At 43.5% G+C, this 27,704-nt stretch overlaps 3 protein-coding genes across 7 annotated transcripts in view; 1 reads left to right on the forward strand and 2 right to left on the reverse strand.

Annotated features, from left to right (window-relative positions):
• The window catches only part of LOC109409579 (organic cation transporter protein), a 301,524-nt gene that overhangs the window by 10,401 nt on the left and 263,419 nt on the right, over positions 1-27,704 (forward strand). The gene's annotated exons all lie outside the window — the stretch shown is intronic.
• On the reverse strand, positions 4,437-5,545 carry LOC109430499 (uncharacterized). The gene is made up of 2 exons (XM_019706564.3): positions 5,356-5,545; positions 4,437-5,290 (listed from the first exon to the last, which is right to left on the reverse strand). The coding sequence occupies exons 1-2, from the start codon at positions 5,370-5,372 to the stop codon at positions 4,462-4,464; spliced, it is 846 nt and encodes a 281-aa protein (XP_019562109.3). The 5' UTR covers positions 5,373-5,545; the 3' UTR covers positions 4,437-4,461.
• Positions 10,702-11,736, reverse strand: LOC134290330 (uncharacterized). Its single transcript, XM_062857445.1, has one exon. The coding sequence runs from the start codon at positions 11,734-11,736 to the stop codon at positions 10,702-10,704; it is 1,035 nt and encodes a 344-aa protein (XP_062713429.1).

Raw genomic sequence — 27,704 nt, forward strand, 5'->3', positions numbered from 1 at the left:
CAGTAGCGGTGATCGCACCAACCAGGATGTCGTCGGTTACGATGAGGAACAGTAGCGGTGATAGTATACATCCTTGCCTCACTCCAGAAACGACCCTGATGGGATCGGACAAAACACCGTTGTGCAGTATTCTCTGAAATGTGCTTCAATGAGGCCGATGATTTTCTCAGGGACACCCCTGCGCCTTAGGGCTTCCCTCATGCTTCCGGTATTGAGACGGTCAAAAGCATTTTCGTACTCAATGAACACCAGGTAGGGAGACTTTTGGAATTCATTGATTTTCTCCAGGATGATACGGAGCGTGACAATATGGTCCACACAGCATCGTCCGACACGGAATCCTGCTTGCTGCCATCAGGGAGTTGTGTCAATCTTCTTCTGTATCCAGTTAAGGATCACTTTACACAGGACTTTGAGAACGATACACAGTAACATGATGCCCCGTCAATAGGAAGCAATCGGTGCCGTTGCATATTCTAGGATACCCCTTTCGGAACGGAGTGCAAAAAAATTAAATCTCCATAAAAATTGCTCAACTTTGGCTCTCCAGAACTAATAGATTTCCCAACAAAACTACAATTATTTTGCCTCATTTGAAAAATATACTCTTTCTTTCGACTTCAAGCTTTTACTACATAGATAAAACGGAAATAAAAAATATGCGACGTATAAAAACTTTTTCATGTTTTATACATTATTAAACAGTGTACATCACATAAATCAAATACTAAACACAATTGTGCATTTGGGGATGAACCAGCCTCGGGCTGAATTTCCGCATAATAAAGAGCTAATAATAATAACACAATTGTGCTGGGTCGTCACGAAAGGGATATACATATAGTCCCCTCAATTTTTTTTTGCGTTTATTATAGAGGCTTTAAATTTTAAATTCATTCGCCTCTTAAAAAGACCAGCGTTACTCAAACTATGGGTCGCGACCCACTGGTGGGTCGCGTGTTGATTTTTGGTGGGTCGCGAAAGCTTTGACGATGTCATAATATATGTATTAGTTAAGTTATGTCAAATGATTTTTATTAACCATTTTCAAATTGACATATACTTATTAAAACATATTTGCAGAATTGCCAGTAATTTCTAGAAATTAGGTTTCTCCTTAATTAAATTCAAACTTTTTTGTATTATTAATCTGAGTCTCGAATCAATCGATTGATACTACTTTCTGTGATTTGAAACTATGAGTTTCAATCAGAAGATGTTGGTAATATTTTAGATTTTCTTTTTGTTCTCTAAAAAAGGGGGTCAAGTTGTTGTTTGAAGTGTAACGGAAAACCGTTATGTTTGAACACCAAGTTCAGCAGTTGAAATTCTTGAAAATAATTGAAATACCAAAAATAACAAAAAAATCGAGAAGACCGTTTGGAAATCTTTACCGATTGTGTTGTCTTTATTCACGGTAAAATTTAACTTCTGTAAAATTCCGCTGAATTTTGATAATCTGAATCTTTTACAGGAATCAAAACAACTGAGAAATGGTTTAAAAAACAGTGGTTTCAAAAAACACCATGTACATATATAGAAAGGTACCATCAACCCGATCTGTTTGAAGGATTTAATTTTTTTGTCACGATTCCAAATATTTGATTTTGTTTCTTTCATTTGAATGACATTTTTAAAATTACCCGAAGCATTAAATTGCCATTATATTTCCAACGTGTATGTGATCTTTATTTAAAAATTTGTGATAGAGTACCTAAAATCTGTGGTGTTCTGTAATGTTGAATTGAACCAGACTGGTTAAATTTGTATTAGAAACTTGCAAATGTATTTTAAATTCTTAAAGCAAGGAATATACTAAAACTGCTCACTTAGGCACCTTTACTTAATTTTGAATAATTCGGAAAAAAACACTACAAAAAATACCCTAACAATTTTAAGATTCAATACTACGTAACGTAGGTTTATGAAAACCTATAAACGCGATTAAATTTATTTATTAAAAAAGCCAACTCAAATTTTCTAATATAACGTATGTTATGAAAATTTGTACTGGTGGGTCGCCAAATTCAATAACAATCAAAAGTGGGTCGTGAGCTGAAAAAGTTTGAGAACCCCTGCTATAGACCACCTCACGGCGAAAATCTATCTCTTTAGCTCTTTCAGAGAGTTTGAAAACAAAAGGATCAGTAGCTGTCAAATTTGACAGGTGTTGGCCCTGTTGTTTTTTAATTTCCCGTAGGAGAGAAAGAGAGCGATTTCTTGATGACGTCACCGTGCAATGGAGTATAACTACCCAAGTAACCAGTAAGCATTTAAAATAGCATTCCTGCAGCATTATAGTAGTCCTTAGGACAATGCATTTAAAGCTAATTTTCCGTATATGCGCCAATAGTGCTACCCCAGAGCAGGTTTTGGCAAAATAACGGGCTGTCTAAGTGCTACCCCTTCAGGAACGTTGTGACAAAATGTCATAGAAGCGTAACGCCAGTAACGCCTCGTCGAACAAAACAAAACAAAAATAGATTTACGTCTGCTACTCGCTGTCTCAGCGTTCCCGCTTCTTCGTCCTTGCACACTCCAGCTGAGGTGGTACTTTTTTGCATGTTTTAGCAGTTATTGGTGTTTGAACTTACGATCCGGAGATTACTCAATTATGTTTGCTGCTCAAGTTTCTGCTCCACGCTCCAGGATATGCTACCGCTGTTCCGATGTCGTGCACTGATTTTATTCCCAATATAAAGAATGATCTGAAACTGAAAATAGCTTCAGTTCCAACACCCAAAACTGAAAACAAATAGATATTCCATTTTGTAAACAGCACTTTCGTTCCCTCTCCGATCTATAGCACATGATTTCATCTTGCGAGTAATCTTATGATCCGCCAAAGCATCCACCAATTCGGTACGTATGTTCCGACGAAATGAGAAATGATGATGGCCATGTTCCCAAACCAAACCAGCTGCAGCAATGTTTTCTGCTGAGCCTTTGAGTGAGTAAGGGAAAAACGAATAAGCAGCTCATATGTGCTAACTTGTCAACAGAGGCATAAACCCTGTAAAAGAGAGACAGCATGAGCTGTCTAACACATAACATATCTCCCATAATCTTTGCTCTTAGCATAAACATTTCTCGTAGATTTGTCCGGAAGTCTTAGAATGCCTGTTGGGATTTCTTCAGGAGTTCCCCGGAAATTTCTCCAAGAGTACCTTGGGCATTCGTTCAGGAGATTTCCGAGAGTTATTTCAGGAGCTTTCTGAGAATTCCTTTAGGCGTTCCTCGGAAATCCTTGTAGGACTTCGTAAGAAATTCTTTCATTTGTTCCTCGGGAACTCGGGTTTAGAACAAATAAATGTAATGAACTGTTGTATTTTTGGTCGGAGAAACAGCTGTAGAGTTTTCAAGTAGCGTAAATTACCCAAAAGGGAGCAGAACGTACATTTGGAGTCGGCCATCTGGTGTGGCAATCAATCATCTTCGTTTTTCAATACAATTATGGATTTAAGCCATGCACAATAAAGCAGCTGATAAAGATAATTTTTAATCTGCACCGTGTATTTGAAGAATCACCCAAACACGCCAGTGATCAACATCCATCGTCAAAATCGCACATCCAACTTGATGACGGCGATCACTCACCAACAACAGAGAATCAAGTGTTGGATAAGGCTGTGGTGACCAGTAGTGCAATTCATATGAGTTGTTTGCACACTTCACAGAGTGGGAGATGTTGTGCTTGTGTGTGTGTTTGGTGTTCAAACAATCACCCGAGCTGATTAAATTGTGGACATCCTGAGAACCGGCGGGTATAACCGACCACCACGTACCGATCCAGTAGAAGGTAGCACAGAATTTGAGTCATCACCCAATCAAAACAACGCAACGGAACAGCAAGCCGCTGGACAGCAATGGTGATGATAATAGGGCATATCATCGGTATGATGTTGATGATAATCGTACAAATCATGTAGGGTATATCACTACACCACCCACTGCACTCACAACTGGTGCAGCCTCCGGGGTTGGAACGATTGGTGTGACACTGATTCTGATTGATGATGAGAATGACTGGTTTAGGTGTATACGTGTACATATACTAAGTAATATATTTTGCATCGCTTTTCTAGAAAATAAACCAAAAAAGCTGTTGTTTAAATGCTGCTGATTTTACGGGAATATAACGAACGTTACGAATATATGAAGTAATTGGAATGACGTTTTGATATTTTTTTTTTCAGAAATTAGACATTGTGAACAGTTGAGTACTTTGAATTAATTTATTTTTTCGAGTTCAATGTTAAGCATCGTTTAAATTGATTATCTTGACATACAATTTTTGATTGACAGTTAGTTCGGTTAGTTCTTCCTTCACTTCCATTTCGAGAACAATGTTGATTAACAGTAACTCTGTATGTGAATAGAAATATAGCTCCAACAAAATAATTACAAAAATAATTGAAACCATATATTTCCATTGCTCATTTCGAAACCATCTCACTTTATTCAAACAATTGCCTTTTCGGGTCTTTTATCACAACACAATCCACCGTTGTGAATACGATTTTCACAATCATTTTCACCACCATAAACCATAATCCGAGCTCTCATGATTCGCCTACGCACCAAAGTGACCCAATCGCAGTACCACTTGTTCCCGAACAAGCTCAACGTCCTGAGACTGGGCAGTGCCAGCGGAAAGTTGTCCAACTCACGAAGAAGGTTATCTTCCACGTAAAAATCGGTTATGCTAATCAACGTCGCTTTCATCGGTATGTCAATGGTGGTGATGGCATTTTCCGCTAGATCCAGGATCATCAAGTTTCTCAGCGGACCAAACTGTTCCGTATCAACGGTGGTCAAGTTACAGCCCCGCAACAGTAGTTTTTCGAGACCTCGTAGGTACTCTATGCTAAAAGGGACGGCCTCCATGGCTTTTGACCGTATTTCCAACGATTTAAGCTCATGATTTTCTTGTTCTGCGGCGAAGAACCGGGACAGGTTGGTGTCCAGTATGGACAGTGAGCGTATTGAGTCGGACATGAAATACACCTCCGTGACGTTTCCATGGTAGATTGATAGAACCTTGACGTTGGGCGGGATGACACGGAAGTGGTTTGATCCAAATTGGGTAAAGCTGCTGTTGACGAGCTCCAATATCGTATGATTTTGCAGTAAGTCGCTTTCCAACTCCAGAAAGCTGTGCTGGTTAGAATCCAGTTGAACGCAGCTTTCCACTTGATGCCACTGAACTTCGATGGGTACGTGCTGACACTGGAAGCGTTCTTGATGGGAATACTGAATCCAGACGAAGATAAGGCACGCCAGCAGAGACCTTGAAAATATTAGCGATTACCATGGAGAAGGTCACCGTGGTGGAGACGAGTTGAAGCTACTTACTTCAAAGTGGGTTCCATTCTTATCAGTTCGTTCAGGACAACGGTTAGAGTCGAACTACCAAGGAAGGCGAGCCGTGTTTGCTGATAATTGAGCTTGTACGTGCTAATCGGTTGCAAGGCTGTTTATAAACTTAGCAATTATCAATTTTCTAATCACTCGATTCTGCGTAATAATGTTAGAACACTTGAGAGCAATGAATATGAATGGTAGCCGTGAATGAAAATATTACTTGCTGTAGAGGCTGATTTCCACCCAGTGGAATTAATCAAGTTCAATACAAGCAGTGCTTCCCTTTGAGTTTACTATAGCATAACTATTAATTTTTCTTTCTTCTTAACTATGGGGGGATAAACTTCTCAACTTACACCTGGAAATGGAGGTCTAGGTAGTGTGGGGTTAAGAACCGTCTTCTACAACAAAAGTAAAAGCCAGGACTACTTCTTCATTGACCCACTAAACAATATTCCCATGGTCGATAAACCCTTCGTCTCTCCGGAACCACCAAGAATGCATTGCTTCAGAGAGGGGCTAGTGCACGTCGCACCCTCAAGGTTTGATGCGTAGCCTTCAGCAACGAACATCGATGAATCGTTTTGGAGAGTCTACCAAGGTAGCATGCTGACGCTTAGCCAGTTTCCCGAGTAGTCCTTACCACTCCCTTTGTCCTCGGAAGGCCTACGTGTAACCATATATGACCTGTTGATTACCCTTCAGGCCTTGCTACGTGTAACCAGATCTGACCTGCTCACTACTCTTCTGGCCCTATCAGCTGCACCCGAAGGTTGCAGACAGCAGGGTCTCACCTACCTTGACCCTTGCCGGGGAGCCCTTTCCAACTGGGGGCTCGGATCCAACCCAGTAGACCGACGCCACGACAGCACCGTCACCAGGACTTCCTCTCCGCGGCCACTTAATCGCTGCAAGGGTCGATCTCGACCGCAGGGCACCGGTATGACCTACGAAGCCGACTCCGAACCCCTGGACCACCTCTTGTACTGCATCTGGACTAGCCCAAAAATTAGATACCAAAATATGACATTTTTTTTCAAATATCTCGGAAACCAATATAACGCAATTTTGAACACAACTTTGGCCCTACTGGGTTCTAAAATCACCGATTCAGCCTAGAAAAAAATTGTTTGAAAATTAAATTTGAAACGTTTTTTTGAAGGTTTGCTCTAGCAAAAATTTCACTTAAACCCTTTGCGCCATCCCTAAATATCATCCGAAATTGCTCATTTTTGTACAGCTTTCTTATTTTGACTAGTAGATCACTTTCCAGTTGTGAAATCATATCCCGGAGAGATTTTTTAAATAAGGCACACCCTACTAGAACCTCCGTATATACAGAAGAATTACTCTGATAGATATTTACAATACATTCATACCCATATTGAAAGTATGAATGAAAATAGAGAGGCATTCAGCTGACAATAAATGTGGCGAAGCACGAATTAAAAAATGAGAATGTTTATTTTCATTTTGAATCTTCCAATTTTTTACTCTCTGGATAATACTAGCCAGTTAGAAGGTAAGGTGTGGCCACTGATAATTCCGAGTTCCTCTGAATACCTATACTAATGCTGCAGCTTAATAAATAATACAGAATTCACAATCAACTTAGGTTGAACAAAACTATATTGGTGGCCACAAAACGGCAATCCGGAATACTTCCGGAATCCCTCAGAGATGCTTCCAGAATTCTTCTAGGTTGGGTCAAGAATCCTTCTGGGTTACTTCCAAAATACTTCTTAGATGCTTCCATATTCCTTATAGGATACTTCCAGGATCCTTTTGGGTTGCTTCCAGAATGCTTCTGGGATGCTTTCAGTTTTCCTTCAGGATGCTTCCCAAGTTGTTATGGGATACTTCCAGATTCCATCTGGGGTGCTTCCAGATTCCTTTTGGAACATTTCCTAGATTTTCGGGAATATTACAAGAATCCTTCTGAGATGCTTCTAGAATCCATCAGGGATATTTCCAGAATTGTTCCATGACACTTTAAGATTCCATCTCGGATGCTTCCAGAATTCTTCTGAGTTGCTTTCAGAATTCTTCTTGGTTGCTCCCAGAATCTCTATGGCATGCTTCAAGATTTCTTTTAAGACACTTCCCGAGTTTTTCTTGGATGTTACCAGATTCCTTCTGGGATGCTTGCAGATTTCTTCAGATATGGTTCTAGAATCTACCAGGGATACTTACACAATCCTTCAGGGATATTTCCTGAAACAATCTGGGATGCTTCCAGATTCTTTCTGGGTTGCTTTCTAATTCTTCGAGGTTGCTCGCAGAATCTTTCAGGGATGCTTTCAGATTTCTTTCGAGATGGTTCTCGATTTCTACTAAAATGTTGGATTCTTCCTTCCAAAATTATTCTAGGATACTGCCAGATTTCTTCTGGCATGCTTTAATAATCCATCAAGGATGCTGCTCCTTCTGAGATACTTCCAGAAAACTTCTACGATACTTCCAGATTTTTTTTAAAGATGCTTCCCAAGTTCTTCAGAGATACTCTCAGATTCTGTCTGGTTTGTTTCCAAATTTTTTTTGAAATTATTTCAGATTTCTTATGGGATACTTCCAGATTCCTTCTAGGATAACTCCAGAATCCTTCTGGGATACTTCCAGAAGCTTTCTGAGTTGCTTCCAGATATCTTCTAGGTTGCTTCTAGAATCTTTCTGGGATGCTTCCAATTTTTTAAGGATGCTTCCTGAGTTTTTCTGCGATTCTTCCAGATTCCTCCTACGATGCTTTCTGAATTCTTCTGGGATGCTTCCAGATTTCTTTTGGAATACTTCTAGATTCCTTATAGGATGTTTGCAGATTCGTTCAAAGATGCTTCCAGAAGCTTTCTAGAATGCATCCAGAATACTATAGGTTATCGAATGGAGGAGAACGTGCCTCTAGAGCCGACCTACTGATAGGTTATCTTCCAGAATCCTTCTGGGTTGCTTTCAGAATACTTATACGTTGCTTCAAGAATCCCTGGATTCTTCCAGATTCTTCCTGGGATGCCACTAGATTTCTACTGAGATGCTTTCAGAATTGTTCTTGGCTGCTTCCAAATTTTTTCTGGGTTGCTTTCAAACTCTTCATTGGAAGCTTCCAAAATCTTTCTGGGATGCTTCTAAAGTCCTTCAGGTATGCTGCCAGAATCCTACTGTTTGCGCCAAATATCGATTGTAAAATTTTGAGCACTACTGTACAAGATCAAATCTACCGACCAAAACGACAAGGTCAGTCAGGTAGCTAGAGACCGAGCAAAACTGATAGCAGTTATAGTTGTGCCGTTCTATCAAACACAAATTACCATTCTGTTTCACATTTCCAGGCCATATCGATCGCCTCACGATCGTCGCTAGAGCTGACCGCAGGTAGAAAACCGATGTCCAAAAAACATCGCACGTGGTCAGCAGCTACTCTGTAAAATTGTACATAGTTAGTCAGAAATAAAACACCAAGTGATACAGTCCATTTATATCCATCTACTCGAGTGTTTGCATAGTGAACTATTGTGAACAAATTTAAGCACCAATAAACCTAACTATCTCCGTCAAAGTTACTCCGCGAGTTCAATTCTTTAAGTGCGATTATCCGACGATTCCTGAACCAGTGATTAAGTGTACAAACGAACACCTACTATTACATAATATCAGGGATACTTCCAGGATTCCTCTGACTCTTTTATGAATGCTTCAAGAGTTCCTTTGGATTGCTTCCGGAATCATTCTGAGATGTTTTCAAATTCCTAATGGAAAGCTTTTAGAATCATTCTGGGATGCCTTCAGAATTGCTTGCAGATTTTGTAGCTTGCAGATTTTTTTGTGATACTTCCAGATTCTGGGATGCTTCCAGAGTTCTTCTGGGATGCACCCGAACTTTTCCTGGGATACTTTTAGATTCCTTCTGGAATGCTTCTAAAATTCGTCAGGGATGCTTCAAAAATCCATTAAAATGCCTTCTTCAAATTTCGTTTTCAATGCTTCAAAAATCTTTCAGGTATTCTTCCAGAAACCTTCTGAGATGCTTTCAAGTTGCTTCAAGGATGCCTGCAAATTCCTTATGAGTTGTTTCCAGAAACGGTCTGGGTTGCTTCCAGAATTCATCTAGTATGCTTCCAAAATCTATCTGGAATTCTAGAAACATTCTTGAAATTAGTCTTGAACCATCACAGAAGAATTCTGGAAGCATCCCAAAAGGAATCTGGAAGGGCCACTTCCAGGTTTCAAGGATTCTGGAAGCATTCATTTAGAAATCTGAAAGCATCACAGGAGGAAACAGGAAGCATCCCAAAACGAATCTGGTAGAAATCCATAAGGAATTTGAAAGTATCGCAGAAAGATTATGGAAGCAACCCAGGAGAATTGGGGAAGCATCTCCAGGGTATCTACTCATACTCATAAGACAAAATGAAATTCTGTAGGTTTTCAAGGTTTTAACTGGGTTAATTAAACTTAAGTTTTGTAGTATTTACAATTTGTAAATCAGTTTATATTTTTTTAATATAAATAGCTGGAAGCTATGAGTGTAAGAAATTGATCTTTTTTTAAATATGCATACAAATTTTCATTAATTAGGTTAAAATTTAACGGGAGATTCGTATGAAAGCTCGTAAACAAACACAAAGAGGTTGATAAGGGAAAAAGATTTTCAGAATCCTTTAAGGACAAGGTATTTGGAGTACATTGCTCAAAATTTCTAGGGCACCGTTTTTTAGAACCGTTGAACGGATTTGGATGAAAATGCATCACGCTAATTGTTCAGTGGTTGTTATCACGGGCTACGTGACTAAAACTGGACAGCAAACACACTTTGTGATGGTGTAAGCTTCAAGCTAAAATTTCATTTTATTAATGGACATAATCATTACAAATAAATGGGTCAACTCACGATTTTAGTGTACGTATTCTACACTGAGAGGGAATCGTATCGGTAGCGTGTCCGCAAATGTGTTTACAACTAAAAATATAACAATCAATTTCATGGTTCATAAGCTTTCGATCTACTACTTACAATAATTTTCAATTCTAAACACTCGGTTAAGGTGTAAATTCACAAATTAGCAATAACGTAGGTTAAACGATAGTATAATATTTCCAATAATTCGAAATGCACAGCTGCGTCTCATAAGGAGAAAAACAATATTATGATGACTTGCATGTATCGTCTAGCATTCCCTATTTTCGGCCTTTTGACACTTCCTCTAGTGTGCTGTCACGCTTGACAAGTTGGTCCAGTGCGGCCAACGGACAAATAACTGCTTCTTTGCAGGCGGCGTCGCTTTACCGAAGAGTGTTGTCGTCACATTCCCCCGCCCGTGAACCTAGGTGATGTTCCGGATCCTCCTAAAGTCTCGTAGGTTCACCTTCTTTCTCGACGTCTAACACCGCTAATCTCGTGGCAGGTCGCCGCACTATTCCGTTCGACGTTCGTACCATAGCTTGACGAACCCTTCCATCACCACCAACAAATACTTGCTCCACTCGTCCCCTAGTCCATTGAGCTCTTCCAGGTCCGTTCACGATAAGGACCAGGTCTCCTTCCACCAAGTCCTTAGTTTCCTCGAACCACTTGCTCCGGCGTGTTATAACTGGCAGATATTCCTTTATCCACCTTTTCCAAAACTCCCACACGATATGCTGAGCCATTCTCCAACTGTTACGCAGAGAAGCGTATCCAGTGATTTCTGTTGGTTCGATTTTGTTTCCTGTAGAGCTGCCCAAAAGGAAATGATTGGGAGTAAGTGACTCTTGGTCTGCTGACTCCAACGGGATGTACGTAAGCGGTCTAGAGTTCACTAAAGCTTCAGCCTCGTAGATTATAGTTTCTAGCGTTTCATCGTTCGGTTTACGAGGATGATCCAGGGCCGAACCGATTGCTGTTTTTACTGATCTGACTAAGCGCTCCCACACACCACCCATGTGCGGAGTAGCAGGGGGAATGAACTTCCATTTTGTTGTAGTACTCGTAAAGGTAGACGCTATTTCTTCGTTTCGAGCAGCTATCTCTTCCAGCAGTTGTTTGCTGGCACCTTGGAAGCAAGTACCATTATCCGAAAAGAACACAGCAGGCGAACCACGGCGAGATACGAATCTTCGGATGGCCATGATGCACGATTCCGTGGATAAACTATGCACTACCTCCATATGCACGGCTCGGATTGATAGGCATGTGAAAAGCGCGATCCAACGCTTTGCCTGACTTCGGCCCACCTTGACAAACACCGGTCCAAAATAGTCCAAACCAACATACGTGAAGGGTCTCACAAACGGTTCTAATCGCTCCTGGGGAAGAGGAGCCATTACCGGTGGTTTTGGGACAGCCTTGTAGATACGACACCATGTGCAGCCTCTCGCAACTTGTTGCACAAGAGATCTCATGTTTGCTATTTCAAAATGCTGTCTTAGCTCATTAATAACTGTTTCTCGATTTGCATGGCGATACAGATAGTGAAACCATCGTACGATCAAAGAAGTTACTGGATGTTTCTTAGGGAGTATCACTGGATATCTTGCTTGGAACGGTAAATATTTCGCCGCTCCTATGCGGCCTCGCATACGCAGTATTCCTTGACTATCCATGTACGGCCAAATCTTGTAGAGTGAGCTCGATTTTGAAACAGCAGAGTGTTTTGCATCTGGTTCGCCCTGTGTTTTTACCAATACAGATCGCTCCTCTGCGAAGGCTTCCTGTTGTACCAGTTTCCACAGTAGAATTTCCGCTTTTGATAGCTCTTCTTGGGTAAGTGCATCTCGGTTGAAGTCCCGCACAACATTTCTTCGACGCAATCTATCTATGAAGCGTATGACGTACGCCATCGTTCGTTGAAGTCTTGTCCAATTGCTGAATCTGGAATAATCCATAGGCGGTTCATGGTTCCAATGAATTTGAACACGTCGAAGTTCTTCAAGGGTTGTGGTTGTGGACCGTTGTGTTGGCCATGTCATTTCGTCCAGGCGTAGAAATTCAGGACCTTTCAACCAGCAGCTATCCGAGTCTAGATTAGGTCCGTTCTTCCACTTCGTTGCATCGTCGGAAACGTTTAGTTTGGATTGTACCCATTTCCATTCCTGTGGCTCGCTCAAGGTTAGAATTTCGCCTATCCGTACTGATACAAACTTGTGAAACCTTCGATGATCAGACCGGATCCATGCCAGCACAGTGGTGGAGTCGCTCCAGAAGAATCGTTTGGATACCGGAAGCGAATGGTATTCAAGAATTGCCGCGACGAATCTTGCTCCCAGAACTGCAGCCTTTAACTCTAGCCGTGGAGTGGACAATGTTTTTAAAGGGGCGACCTTACTTTTGGCTCCGATCAGTACTGTTTGAACGTGACCCTCATGCACTAGCCGAAAATATACAGCACAAGAGTAAGCTATATCGCTAGCATCAACAAAGGTGTGAACTTGTAGATCTTCGATGTTGGGTGGAAATGGCGCGAAGTAGCACCGGGGAATGTTCAGTTCGTTGAGCTTCGGGAAGAGTGTTACCCACTGGCGCCATTTTTTAGGTCTGCATTGATAGGCTCATCCCATCCAGTTCCAGCAGCCCAAGTTCCCTGAATAATTGCTTTTCCATGGACGAGAAAGTGGGAAACGAGTCCTAGTGGGTCGAAAAGGCTCATTACGACTTTCAAAACTTCCCTTTTTGTAGGAATGTGTGCTTCATCGATTATTGAGAGTATATCGTCCCGCAAATTGAAAGAATAAGAGAAGCAATCGTTTGTGGGATCCCATGACATCCCAAGTACGGACTCCCTAGTGACACTGCTTTCCAACATCAGGTTCTTCGGTTCGTCGGCAGTAGGTTCACCTATTTTGCGGAGAAATTCAATGGAGTTGGAGCGGAAACGGCATATTTCGAATCCTCCCCGCGAATGGACCAATGTCACTTCCTGTGCTACAGTTGCAGCTTCTTCAGCGGTCATAAAACTATCCAAATAGTCGTCGACATAATGGTTTTTGACGATCGCGGTAACTGCACGTGGATATAATTCGGTAAATTCCTCTGCATTCAAGTTTTTAACATATTGAGCAGATGCGGGTGAGCAGGTTGCACCGAAGGTGGCGACGTCCATGATGTAGACCTGCACAGGGTTTGTCGGATTGTCTCGCCAAAGGAAACACTGTGCCGGGCGATCTTGTTCACGGATAGAGATCTGGTGAAACATCTCTTTGATGTCACCACATATTGCCACGGGGAACTGGCGAAAACGGCAAAGAACTGAAGGGAGAGGCGTCAGTAGGTCGGGTCCTTTTAGTAGTTTTGAATTGAAGGATACGCCTTCCACCATAGCTGCTGCATCCCACACCAGTCGTATCTTATTCGGTTTCCTGGGATGAACGACAACTCCTAATGGCAAAAACCACATTCGTTTCCGTTCTACGTTTCTCAACTCCAACTCGGTTGCTTTGTGAGCGTACCCTTTTCGCAGATATTCAGAGATTTGTTCGCACACCCGCTCTTGTAATAGTGTGTTCTTTGCGAGTTTTCTCTCTAGCGCCTTCTAACGACGAACTGCCATTGGGTAACTATCCGGGAATATCGGGTCATCATCTCGCCAGAGGAGCCCAGTCTCGAATCCACGGTGGGTACGCCTTGTCGTTAGTTGCAATATTGTCCTTGCCCGTCTTTCTTCATCTGACTCCAGTACTTCCTTCCGTTCGGCGACTCCAGCGTCCTCCAGAGCAAAGTAGTCACGAAGTTGGTCGTTCAGCTGCCGATCGTTATCGACAGGTGCGGCAACATGGATGTGAACCACAGCGTGTGGTGTTGATGGACCCGTCACGTATCCGTACACACTCCAACCAAGTCGACACTTTGCAGCTATGGGATCTTTAGTACCACCCTCTCGCAGCTTTAGGGGAACAGCAAGGTGAAGGTTGTCCAATCCAATCAACAGCTTCGGTTGGATTAGCTCGTAATCTTTCAGCGGAAGTCCACGCAAATGAGGATATCGATCGCAGAGTTCGTTGTATTTCATCGACTGAGTAGGTAAAACCAAACAGCCAACCGTTCGCACTTCGCATAACTTATAGAGGCTAGAACTATCCTCACCAGAAATTTCCAATTGTAGACGTTGAGACGTCCGTTCTTCCCGCGTAACCTTACCCGTCCACTGCAAGGTTAATGGTTCGACTGGTCCAGATACACCCAGCCGATCAGCGACTGTTTTTTCCAAAAGAGTGGTCGATGATCCTTCGTCGATAAACGCAAACACGACTTCTTTCCGCTTTCCCGCATACAATACTACTGGGAGAACTCGAAACATGGGAGAAGATCCACTATTTTGTGTGATATTACTGACGGAAACATTCAGGGAAGGGTGGAGGGGAGAAGGATGAAGTAGTGTATGGTGTTTTTCGCGGCAGCCTGCAATCTCACACCCTTGCCAAGTCCTACACGGCCACTTCCCGTGGCCATTCAAACACGTGCTGCACAACCCTTTTCCATGAACGACTTTCCACCGTTCGTCGTGGCCTAATGACTTGAATTGACGACATTCTGCCACACGATGTCCCTCTCGTTCACATGCTGCGCATGTCTTACCTGCCCTTCTCAGCCTCGGTGATGCGCTCGATGTCTCGAAGGATGAAGCTGGTGTTGACGAATGAGCGTTTAAGTGTCCTTTTTCTTTGGTGCGTCGTTGGTCACCTCTGGAGTGGCTTGTGCTCGGCAGTTCGTAGGTTACCTGACTTGCCGCATCCAATAGTCCTGTCATGAAGTCCCCGAACGTTGCTAAAGTCGCATACGGTTGTTTGCTCCGGTATACTGCCCAATCCAGTTTCAGCGAACCGGGGAGCTTCTCCACTAGTTCCTGCATCAATACCGGGTTGGATAAGTGGGTGTACTGCTTTGCTGCCTTCAGGTGGTCCACGAGATTTTGAACCACTAGCCCGAATTCTACTACCGATTCCAGACGGTCGTGCCTAGGCGCTGCCGCACTGCGTACCTTCTCTATAAGCGTTCGTATGAGTAGCTCTGGTCTGCCGTAGAGTGTACGAAGTGTGTTAATGACTTGCGGGACACTCGAGGGGAGGAGTAATCTGCTCCGCACCGATTCATACGCCTGCCCTTTCAGGCATCGCTGTAGTCGCATGAGGTTTTCGGCATCGCTGTACCCACATGCTGCTGTCGATTGCTCAAAACTACAAATGAAGATTGGCCAATCTTCGGGATTGCCAGTGAAGTTCGGCAGTTCTTTCCCCATCACCTGCCTGGCTGCTAATTGACTGGGAGAAAGTACCACGTGGAATGCTGCCTCCTCCGGCTGATACGCATGCCGCGATTCTGGATTTTGTTGATAGGGCGCGTTTGAGTCTCGAAACCGTCCGTGTTCTGCTCGAGATACGGATGCCCGACCATCTTGTAGTGGTGGCTGGGTTGGACCGTTGAAGCGAGATCGAAAAACATGGTTATCTTGCTGATTTGCAAGGTTTTCGATGCTGTCACGTTCGGACGGCAATGTTTCCTGGTAATCCTGGTTGGCTCTAGGTCGTTGATATGATAGACGTTGGTTTGAAGTTAATGGTGGTTGATCTTGTGCGAACTGCTGTGCTTCATCTGCGGCGTCAATCTGCAACGAGCTGAATCGATCCTCGAAGGGTTCGGGAGAACATTGTTGTAACCACCGGGCTATCTGTTGCTCCGAGTCCGGAATGGACTCACTCTTGCTACTACATACACTTAACTGCCGCGCGATAGTGTTCCTTTTCTCCAAAGATTCCATCCTGATCACCTGCTGCCTCTTTTGGTACTCCCTTTCTTCTTGCAGCTTTCGCTGCCGCAGTCGAGCTTCTTCTTCCAACAACGCTTTTCTTTCTTCTAGTCGGCGTTCTTCTTCCTCCATTTCTTTCCTTCTCATCGCTTCCTGGGCTTCCAGCTCCTGCTCCTTCAACACTTGCTCCTCTTCGACCAATTTCATTTGGGCTTCCAGACGGGCAGCTCGAGCACTCGAAGTCGTGCTATGTGCGCTCCGAGAAAACTTCGACGCTAAGGTGGTCACTTTATTGACTGGCTTCAGACAAGATTTGGCCGTTGCCGACCGTAGTGATCTACCTTCCGATGGTGGTGGCCTCAGACTGCGAGATGTTGATGCGGTGGGGACTGCAACTGTTAGTTCGCACTCCTTGCACAAATAACGGCGGTTCTTCACGGATTCGCTCACCCCCGCACATTCGAAGTGCTCCCAGAGCTTACAGTGGTCGCAAGCAACCCACTTCTCGTCGTCAGTATCTGGCCTCGTACAGGACTTACAGCTGTATCCAGCGGGCTTCCGATGTTCCTCCATTGTAAGCCCCGTGTGTTAAAATCCTTGAAGATTTTGTTATCACGGGCTACGTGACTAAAACTGGACAGCAAACACACTTTGTGATGGTGTAAGCTTCAAGCTAAAATTTCATTTTATTAATGGACATAATCATTACAAATAAATGGGTCAACTCACGATTTTAGTGTACGTATTCTACACTGAGAGGGAATCGTATCGGTAGCGTGTCCGCAAATGTGTTTACAACTAAAAATATAACAATCAATTTCATGGTTCATAAGCTTTCGATCTACTACTTACAATAATTTTCAATTCTAAACACTCGGTTAAGGTGTAAATTCACAAATTAGCAATAACGTAGGTTAAACGATAGTATAATATTTCCAATAATTCGAAATGCACAGCTGCGTCTCATAAGGAGAAAAACAATATTATGATGACTTGCATGTATCGTCTAGCATTCCCTATTTTCGGCCTTTTGACACTTCCTCTAGTGTGCTGTCACGCTTGACAAGTTGGTCCAGTGCGGCCAACGGACAAATAACTGCTTCTTTGCAGGCGGCGTCGCTTTACCGAAGAGTGTTGTCGTCACAGTGGTTGTCAACAGCGTGATGCATTTTCATCCAAATCCGTTCCACGGTTCTAAAAAACGGTGCTCTAGAAACTTTGAGCAATGTACTCCAAATACCTTGTCCTTAAAAATAATGGCTAGAAATTTCAAAAGTTCCATTTGTCATTAGTTTTTTCATAAAACCCTTAGAGGAAAAATATTTAAATCCTCGAAAAAATCAGATAAAAGTTATTCAGAAATCCAATAAGCAGTTTTTATAAACAAAATTACTAAATATTCGTTAAATATTCTATCATGAACTCCATCAGAATGGCTCTTAGATTTTTTTTCTGATACATGAATTACAACAGGAACTTTAAATAACTGGAAAGTTTTAAAAATGTGTAATGCGTAAGAACTTCTAACACAAGGCTACTATATTTTGAATTCAATTAAAAAAAATCATTATGATTTGTATCAGTAACATATTGAGGAATTGTCAATAAATTCTAATGCTGAATCTGCAGCAAATCATTCCAGATTTAGACCAGTTTTTTTTTAAAAAACGATCTCAAATTACATCTGTTACTCCTTTAAGATGCGTACCACAATTCCGTCAAATTGTTTTGAAAAAAAAAAACAATTATTTTTCTCCAAGATTGGCCAAAAATATTTTTGGTAATGATATAATATTTTTTTCAAGTATTACTTTTAGAAGCGCTTTAAAATGCGATTGAAACGCTTCATGTAGTCAGTATTTTCCTGATCAATGCGACATAATAATCCATTTCAGATTATTTCTGAAAATCATCCTGCGATTCAATTTTTTTCACGATTTCTCTAAGGATTTGTTAAGAAATTTATTCAGAATGCTTCCCTATAATTTCAGCCCCGAAAAATGTATTTCAGAGATAGATTCAGGTAATTTTCAGAAACTGAAAATGTTTGATTAAATTATAACAATTGATTTCAAAATTCAAAACGGATTTCTAGTATTTGTTTAATCCGCTACGAAATGTACCCAGAAGTTCTTTAAGTATTCCAGGTTTTTCCTGTTAGATATAATTACCTGAAGATTCCCGGTTTTCAGGTGTTTTCCAAGTAGTAGCCACCCTGATTTCATAAGGACTCTGGTGCACCCCACAATCATCCTGGAAGCATCCCAGAAGAATTCGGAAAGCATTCAAAAATGAATCTTGAAGCATATCCAAAGAATTCTGAAAGCAATTCAGATGGATTCTGGAAGCAGCTTATAAAGGAATCTTGAAGCATCCATGTTGGATTTTGAAAGCACACCCGAAGGATTCTGGAAGCATCCTGGAACGAATCTGGAAACATCCTATAAAAAATCAAGAAGCATTCCAAAAGAATTCTGCAAGCATCCCAGAAGGTAAAGTAAAATTTTTGCTAGAGCAAACCTTCAAAAAACGTTTCAAATTTAATTTTCAATCATAATTTTTCTAGACTAAATCGGTGATTCTAGAACCCATTAGGGCCAAAGTTGTGTTCAAAATTGCGTTATATTGGTTTCCGAGATATTTGAAAAAAAAATGTCATATTTTGGTATCTAACCCAAAAAATACCAAAATACGACATTTTTTTCAAATATCTCAGAAACCAGTAGAGACATCGCAATTTTGAGCACAAATTTGGCCCAGCTGGGTTCTAGAATCACCGATTTAGTCTAGAAAAATTATGTTTGAAAATTAGTTTGAGATTTTTTAAAATTAGCCCCACCCTAATGTTCCGGGTTGTCCAGGATTATTCTGGAACCACAATTGGACCATAATATGCAACTGTTGTTATCCGGAGTGCGGTTGACTTCTGATTTGCGGCTTCCGAATAAATATCGGGTGCGAAAGTATTCTTGGAAGACAATGATTTTGCTTTCCGTAAGGAACTCGGGTTGATTCCGGCCCTCTAGCTGGCCAGGGTGAGGCCGCCGGCCAATGAGACCCCCACCAATCGATTCAGCACACTTTTTCCAAGCGAAAATGATCTCAGCCGTTGGCAGAACCCGTTACCCAGCAGAGAAAATGAATTTAGTCGTGTTTCGGGTTCAATTTTTCCCACTGTGTGCTGTAAGGGTCGATTTTGACCGTAGGGCACCGGTATGACCTACGAAGCTGACTCCGACCCCTGGACCACCTCTTGTACCGCATCTGAACTAGCCATGTTACTTCACCATGGCGCCTTTTAATCCAAATATATATATACTCGGAATAAACCTAAGGGACCACCTTCCTTTGGTGGAACTATACCACTATTGTGTGACACGGTACGGTACGTGCTTGCAACCCTCAGACTTATAAGTACTTTCCAGCTTAACCGGGACAGTGCCACTTTGTGCAGGCTCTTTTACAGGCGTAATCAACGTGGCTACCGAAGGTAAGCTTATGGTCGATCATCACGACCAAGCGTTTGACGGAGCGCTGTGACGTGATAGTGCAATAACCTACACTGATCATCGCTTGCTGGTCCGCCTTCCGGTTGTTCAGAACCACCACCTCAGTTTTGTGGTAAGCCAACTCCAATTTCCTGGACCTCATCCGTGCCTCCACAACCTTGATCGAGTGGGTGATAGTCAACGCCACCTCTTCGGTCGGCTCACCCTAGACTTCGTGCGTAATGTCGTCAATGTCGACAATCTCCACTTCCACCGGGAACTCCCCAAGTAACAATGGTAGCTGAACAGTGAGAGTCAAAGCTGAACAATGGTTGATTAATGGTGCCAATAGCTGAATAAGCCGTAAGCTGAACATCTAGTTGAAAAGTAGCTTCTTGAGTTTACAAAGTATGTTTTGTTCAGCTTATCATTGTATGCTGAATATGATACTCGATAGAAGATTATCCAACTTCTCTATATCCATTAATCCAGCCTTTCTACAGTATCGAAAGTTATGCGCTAGGACTCTTTTATTCAGCCTTTAATGATAAAAACAAACTATCAGTGAGAAAGTTGTGCGGATCATAATCATTCACAAAAATGGATTGTAAATCTAAAATAACATTCCAAGGAATGGTACTTATTACCGCAATTTGGAAAAAAAAAGCCGTGAGAAATGTCAAAAAGTGTTGAAGACCATATTTTCTGAAAATAAAGAAAGTTGAGGTTGCTCGAATTGCAGGGTCTGCACGCTGTGCGTCTTTTCTGAGGGTGATTGAGCATGATCGTGGCTCGGTGGACAGATGTGATGATTTTCCGATGATACGGATGGCTCTGTTGAAAGTAATTTTTGCTGTATTCGATTTAATTTGGAAATGATCGTTAATTTATTAGCTAGGTTGGTCATCATTTAATTGAAGTAGGCTTCCAAGATTTGTTTCGCAGCTCCTTTGGTTCGGAACTTTTTGACAGGGAGTGGTTGCGTGGAGTCCGAATCAGTGTGACCAGACGTTTCCGCCGCCTCAGCTTTCGCTTTCGCTTCTACGAACATCTTGAAGGACTTTCGTTTCAGTGTGTAGGGAATTTTGTACCATTTTGAGGACAAGGCTGACGACCGGTCTTTGATGAGCGATGCGGGATTTTTGTCTGGCCACATCAAGACGCTTCCGTTGACCCAATGTTGAGGCACGATAGAGATGAGGGTCTTTCTACGTTCTACTGTTTCTACAACGGCTAAACAACCAGCGTTCTCTAAAAATAGATAGCAGACTCTTGTTATCCACACCGTGGAATATTAGTTAAGAATATTTACCTGTATTTCTGTTCATTTTCTCTGACTGCAGCGGTGTTTTACGATAACCGAACCGAACACTGAACTGTAAACAAAACAATGATGTTTTGACAGCTAATCCATGCATTCGTAACAAAGCACATCCATCGCTTATTCAACCTCTACACAGCCTTTGTTCATAATTGTTCAACCTTTATTGAGACACGACGGTATCTAGCTTGTGCTTTCACAAATCACTAAGCTCGTACCATTACAGTTGGAGCAGATGCTAAGGTAAGTGACTATGAATCAATGCACCGAAGTTCGGTTCTCAATTATAATCATCATTTATATATTTCAATTTCAGCAACTATGAACTACTATACTACTATTCTACATCTATTTAGACCAAGAGTCCTGGCAATTCTGGCTTAAATTCTGTGGGACTAATTATGTTTTTTTGTAGTGCTGCATAAGTGATGATTAATTGCTGAACTAAAGATGATTAAGCGATTCTAAAGCGGCACCTGATCCGTGACTGTTCTATAAATAGAATCATAAATCATTCGCATTTGCTGAATAATTGCTGGATAAAAGCTGAAAAGCGTTCTTCGCTCGGATATAAGCGCTTCTTAAACCTTATCCAGCTTCAAGGAGAGCTCGAATCAACTTATGGCTGGATAAAATCACCAAAATTGGGTGTTTAAGAGCTGAACAAATGTTTACAGTTCTTTTGCACAGCTTTTGTTCAAATTAAGGCTGATTAGCATAAGGTAGAGAAGCGCTTAATCAACATCAAATTGTTACCTGGGTCTAATCTCAACACCCCGTCATATAAGACATTCCATGACACCGGACCCAGAATGGAAGCTAGCGGGACTCCTGAGGTTACATGAAAGCATTTCCGATCCACCTCTATGTCGTAAACTAGTACTCGATTCTGGAAGTAACTTCCAATAATCTTGTACAGGTACCCGGGTATCCCCAGACGCAGGAGTGCATCGGCAAAAGCTGACCAACTGGCGCTATTAAACGCATTCCTTACATCCAGAGTCACTACTGCACAGTAGCGAATCCCCCTTCTCATACGCTCGACTGCTTTCCCGGCGGTTTAGCGTCAGGATAGCGTCTACGTCGACCTTCCCTCCCGGAAGCCGAAATTGCTACTCGAGAGACCATTTAAACCCTCGGTGTGCTTCAGCATTTTATTGCGGATGATCTTTTCGACTACCTTCCCCGTCTTGTCGATCAAGCATATTGGTCTATATGCCGATGGGTCTCCGGGTGGTTTCCCCGCCTTTGGAAATAGAACTAGGCTCTGCCTCTTCCATACTTCTGGGAAAACTCCCTCGTCCAGGCATTTCTGCATAGCAGACCTAAACATCTCGAGAGCCTCTGCAATAGCTAATTTTAAGGCCAGGTTCAGAATTCCGTCCGGACCTTGGGCCTTACCTACGCTAAGGGACTTCGCTGTCCCTGCAAGTTCCACAACGGTGATTCTCTTTTCATATCGCCAGCCCCAGTCCACGGCTGTTTTTCGAAAGGAGGCCAATGACTAGGATCAGGATGCGAAAAAAGCCCCCCGTTGATCCCCTTCAACATCTCTGGAGATTGCTCTGTAGGAGCCATTACACCTCTCGTCTTGGTCATCACAATCCTGTAGGCATCACCCCACGGATTCGTATTGGCACTCTGATAGAGACCCTCAATGCAGGTCTTTTTGCATGCCGGAGGAGTGGAAGGAAGGGATAATCTGTCCCATCCATCCACAAGAAAGGCGACAAGTTAATGTGTGGGTACTTTTGAGCGATCACCATTTTGAATGCCGTCTACAAAGTGCTATCCCAGATCATCTTCCGTCGTCTTTCACCTAGTAAATGAGTTCGTGGGAAGTTTCCAAGCCGGTTTCATCGACGGCAGGTCGACAACGGACCAGATCTTCACCGTACGGCAAATCCTCCAGAAATGCCGTGAAAACCAGGTCCCAACGCACCACCTGTTTATCGACTTTGAAGCGGCATACGACAGTATCGACCGCACAGAGCTATGGAAAATCATGGACGAGAACAGCATTCCCGGGAAGCTTACCAGACTGATAAGATTAACGATGGACGGTGTGCAGAACAGCGTAAGGATTTCGGGTGAACTATCCAGTTCATTCGAATCTCGACGGGGACTACGACAAGGTGATGGACTTTCCTGCCTACTATTCAACATCGCCCTGGAAGCTGTGATGCGACGAGCCGGGTTCAACAGCCGGGGTACGATCTTCACGAAATCCGGCCAATTTGTCTGTTTTGCGGATGACATGTATATTATTGCTAGAACATTTGGAACGGTGGCAGAACTGTACACCCGCCTGAAACGTGAAGCAGCAAAGGTCAGACTGGTGGTGAATGCGGCTAGACAAAGTACATGCTGGTAGGTGGGACTGAGCGAGACAGGTCAAACGTTGGCAGCGATAGACGGGAATATTTTTGAGATGGTAGAAGAACTCGTCTACCTCGGTTCCTTGCTAACGGCTGACAATAACGTGAGCCATAAAATACGAAGGAGTATCATCAGTGGAAGTCCTGCCTACTACGGGCTCCAGAAGAAACTGCAGCCAAAAACGATTCACCCCTGCACCATATGTACCATGTACAAGACGCTAATAAGACCGGTGATTCTCTATGGACACGAGACATGGACGATGCTCGAGGAGGACCTGCAAGCACTCGGAGTTCGAGCGACGCGTGCTAAGGAAGATCTTCGGCGGCGTTCAGGAGAACGGTGTGTGGCGGAGAAGGATGAACCACGAGCTCGCTGCACTCTACGGTGAACCCAACATCTTGAAAGTGGCTAAAGCTGGAAGGATACGGTGGGCAGGGCATTTTGCAAGAATGCCGGACAACAACCCTGCAAAGTTGGTGTTTGCCAACCATCCGGTTGGTACAAGAAGGCGCGGAGTGCAGAGAGCACGATGGGCGGACCAGGTGCAGGTGGAGCGTGATCTGGCGATCGTTGGGCGTGACCGACGTTGGAGAGCTGCAGCTGCAAATCGAGTAATATGGCGGCAAATTGTTGATTCAGTTTTATCATGAGTTTGATGTTGAACTAAATAAATGAAATGAAATGTCGCATTTCCCGCAAAGAGGAAGCTGTCCGTTTGGGTGGACCGTTCCTCCTTGCTTGCGTCTGCAGCACTTCGTTCCTCGACCAGGAGATCGTACTCCTTTTTGGACAGGGCCAACGATTTGCGGAGCTTCAGCAGGCCCTGTTTCAGGTACTTACTGATGTTGCTCCGCCAGCTCATGTAGACGATCAGCTCATCTAGCTGTTCGGCAACTACGAACATCTTTGGTAGTCCGCTCCTACTGCGATTCAGCGCCCGCGTGAAGTCGGCACCGGTCATCTGTGCTTTCTCGGTTGGCGCTGTATCACTTCGTGCGCCACTTGTTCCACTCGCTCCCGTTGAACTAACCGTCGTTGCCTCGCAGGTGGGTGCATCAGCCCCTCGTGGTGGCGATCTTGTCAAGCCTCTACGCGCGAACGGGTTCAACGCCGCACTCTCCGCAACTCCATTCTCGCCGATATCCCTCACTGTAAATGAAGTAGTCGCCAAGGATCCTGGTGGTTATCTATGCAAGCTGGGAGGCCACCCGAGGGTTGGCCCAGGCCCTTATGAGGACTGGGCTCAGAGCCGGATCAGCGTTAATCAAGAATGTTCATCTGAACCTACTTCCACCCAGTTAGTTTCCTAAGCTGGGCACAGATCGGGAACGTACTCTAAGGCCATGCCACGGCCATGGGGCGGAAGACAGCATCGACATTAGCCTACCCGCCGTTTCAAGTCAGTGTCACCCGACCTTACTAAGAGGATAGAATGCCGTCACCATCAGCTCACTAGTGCGCAGTTACCTAAGCGTGTACCATCTCAAAGCCAATTACTAAGCATGACCAGTATACCATAATCAGGAACTTACTGGCATCGTTCCTGATGTGCCCGAGGCACTCCTAGCTGAGCTGTGACATTTTGGAAGCGGTGTCATGTCGCTTGTACAGAGCTTGCTTCCGGATGTGTGGAATTTCTGAAGAGGACCAGCAGAGCCCACTGCAGGTCCCCCGCCACGCCTAGGCTTGCTCCGCTTGAGCAGTTTGTATGTGCTGGTGCTCGATCACCCCCCGGTGCCTAAGGCGGTAAGTCCACACTGATGTGTGAATATGATTTGCTTAGGAAAGAATCCTATGCCCCCACCTGCAAGCATATAGGTTTATATGCCGACGAGTGTCCGGATGAATACCCCGCCTTTGGCGATAGAACCAGGCTCTGCCAATTCTGAACCTCTGGGAAACCTCCCTCATCCAGGCATTTCTGCATAGCAGACCTGAACATCTCGGGAGCCTCTGCAATAGCTACTTTTAAGGCCATGTCCGGAACCCCGTCCGGACTGGGGCCTTACCTACGCTAAGAGACTTTGCTCCAAAAGTTCCACATCGATGACCCTCTCCTCATCGCTAGCCCCAGTCTCTGGTTGTCCTACGAATGGAAGATAAGGACTAGGTTCGTGACGCGGAAAAAGCCCCTCGATGATCCTCTCCAGCATCTCTGGAGATTGCACTGTAGGAACCATTACTTGGTCTGCACTGATTGAGTTGTCCAGTACCTACATTTGTGGTAGAACTTAAAAGACAAACACCAAATCACAACCGATCTTTTCAATTGAATTTATCACATCCTAAATTCTACTTGTGCCTAGCAATGTTGGGCTAGGTTATGGCCATGTTAATTCGCTCGTAAACTTAATCAGCAGACGCTGTCAAATCAGCCACAACCCTACATCTCTACATGCTGTACGGAGACAGAGCGCTTTCCACCGGTTGAACCACTTCCATCACTGCGGGTCGCGTGATTCTCAATTGACATTTTCGGCGTTCGGCATCTAGGTATAGGTGGTGATGAGGTGGTCGTGTTTTCTCGCCGTACTGCTGCTCCGGTCCAAGCACATGATGAGGTTTAATTATATCGAATGAAGTTTGTTGTATGTCCCTAGGTACGTAGATAGGTGCTCTCTCGCGGCAGACGGCAGACCAATTAAGCGCGCTTCGAACAACCCGAGCTTCGAACCGCCGCCGCCGCGCCGGCAGTGGGCAACCATCGTCGTCGACGACGACCATCCGCACGATGTTGATCATGTCCGTCAACTGTGGGGAGCGGATAGTTGCTGCGAAAATGAGTGCACACAAACACTGCCAATGAATGTACCGCGAGCAAGTGATCATTATTTAATCACAGACGTCACATGCTAATCACGACATCCGAATCGTTTGCGTCGACGTCTAAAACGACCTGACGAGTCGAACGACGACAACGACGACGCGACGGTCCCACGGTGAGGTGTGTTGTGAGGATGACTGAATTCGTGCAGTCCAGTTCGGAAGCAGAGCGTAGAGAGCTGAGTCCGATGTTGGGACTAGACAGAACAGGGCGTCCGGCAACTACGGTATAGGGATATTGGGGGAAAAGTGCAATGAGCAAATGAATGCCAAAGGAAGTTCCTAAATGAACAGAGATCGGCGGTAGTAGATTGGCTTGAGAATGTTGATTTCAAACTGCACCAGATGCCTGCGTTAAATTGTAACGATCGTCTGTAATGAAGTGGATGTAGTCCAAGCGCGCGATAGTTCAGCTCACGTTTCTAATGCAGATGAGTTAAACGGTCTGTTGCATTGTCTGGTTCGCTTGGAATGAATTAAGACTTCTACTTTCAAGAGTCTTGTTAAGAATGTATCTAAGTTGGACCTGAAAACAGGGACGATAAATTGCGATCTTAGATGGAATTCGGTTTTCTTTTTTTTAATTTATTTTTCATTTGAAATAGGGTAACCTGGGGTGATACGCACCCCCGGGGCAAAACGCTCTCACGCTATTTCACTATATAAGTGAAGTTCTGTGAGATGCAAGCAAACTTGACGTAAAATTGAGCCGATCAAGCCCAAGAATGACGAGAACATTCGAATGAAAACCGTGGAAAACGATGGTTTTCCACATTTGGAAAGTTTGTCTAGTTTGAAGCGCACGCAATTTAAGCTATTGCGCGACGATTATATGGAATCAACCTATTAACTACCATCCGCCTCCTACACCTTCCATTTGCTGCCGTAAATAATAAGATGGAGCCGCCTGATATTTCATTAGAATTCAAAGCGGAAAATGCCAGAGGTCGTATTGCCCCACCCCAAGATGCGTTTTGCCCCAACAGTTTGTCAGCACCGAAAACGTAACACTTTTTTAAATTGTTAATTTGATTCGGTAAAATTGATATCACGCTGACCAAAAGTTGGCATCACTTAGTTAAATAAGTAAACTAACTTTCAATACGCAAGACACCCAGAAAATCATCTTAGTGATTGGGCCACGTTTGCTTAGGGGGTGCATATTACCCCACCTTCCCCTATGTTCTTACTCAATCGAGGAATTCAAAGTAATTCGTTTATTTCATTCAATATCAACCCGCGGGTTCCAGAGGTCTTCCAAGGGGGGTTCAGGGTTGTTTTAGTGGCGAATCAGAGGACTTTAAAGGAGTTTCTGGAGGAAGTTGACCAAATTTGGGAAATTAACGACAGGCCTATACGTAGGGAATCGCGCCACTTGGGCGGTGGCTTCTATATTCATCTGTTCTCCACTATAACTCAGTCAAATTTGAACCAATTGACACAACTTTTGAAATGTGGTGAGATAGATATAGTATCTATCCGTGTACAACATTTCAAGTCAATTGGTTCAAAATTGACTTAGTTATAGTGGAAAACAGACGAATATAGAAGCCACCGCCCAAGTGGCGCGATACCCTATGCCTATTAGCGTGGGACATAAAAAGCCTTTTTATTCTT

The sequence above is a fragment of the Aedes albopictus genome, chromosome 3, assembly GCF_035046485.1.
Source record: "Aedes albopictus strain Foshan chromosome 3, AalbF5, whole genome shotgun sequence".
Classification (NCBI taxonomy): domain Eukaryota; kingdom Metazoa; phylum Arthropoda; class Insecta; order Diptera; family Culicidae; genus Aedes; species Aedes albopictus.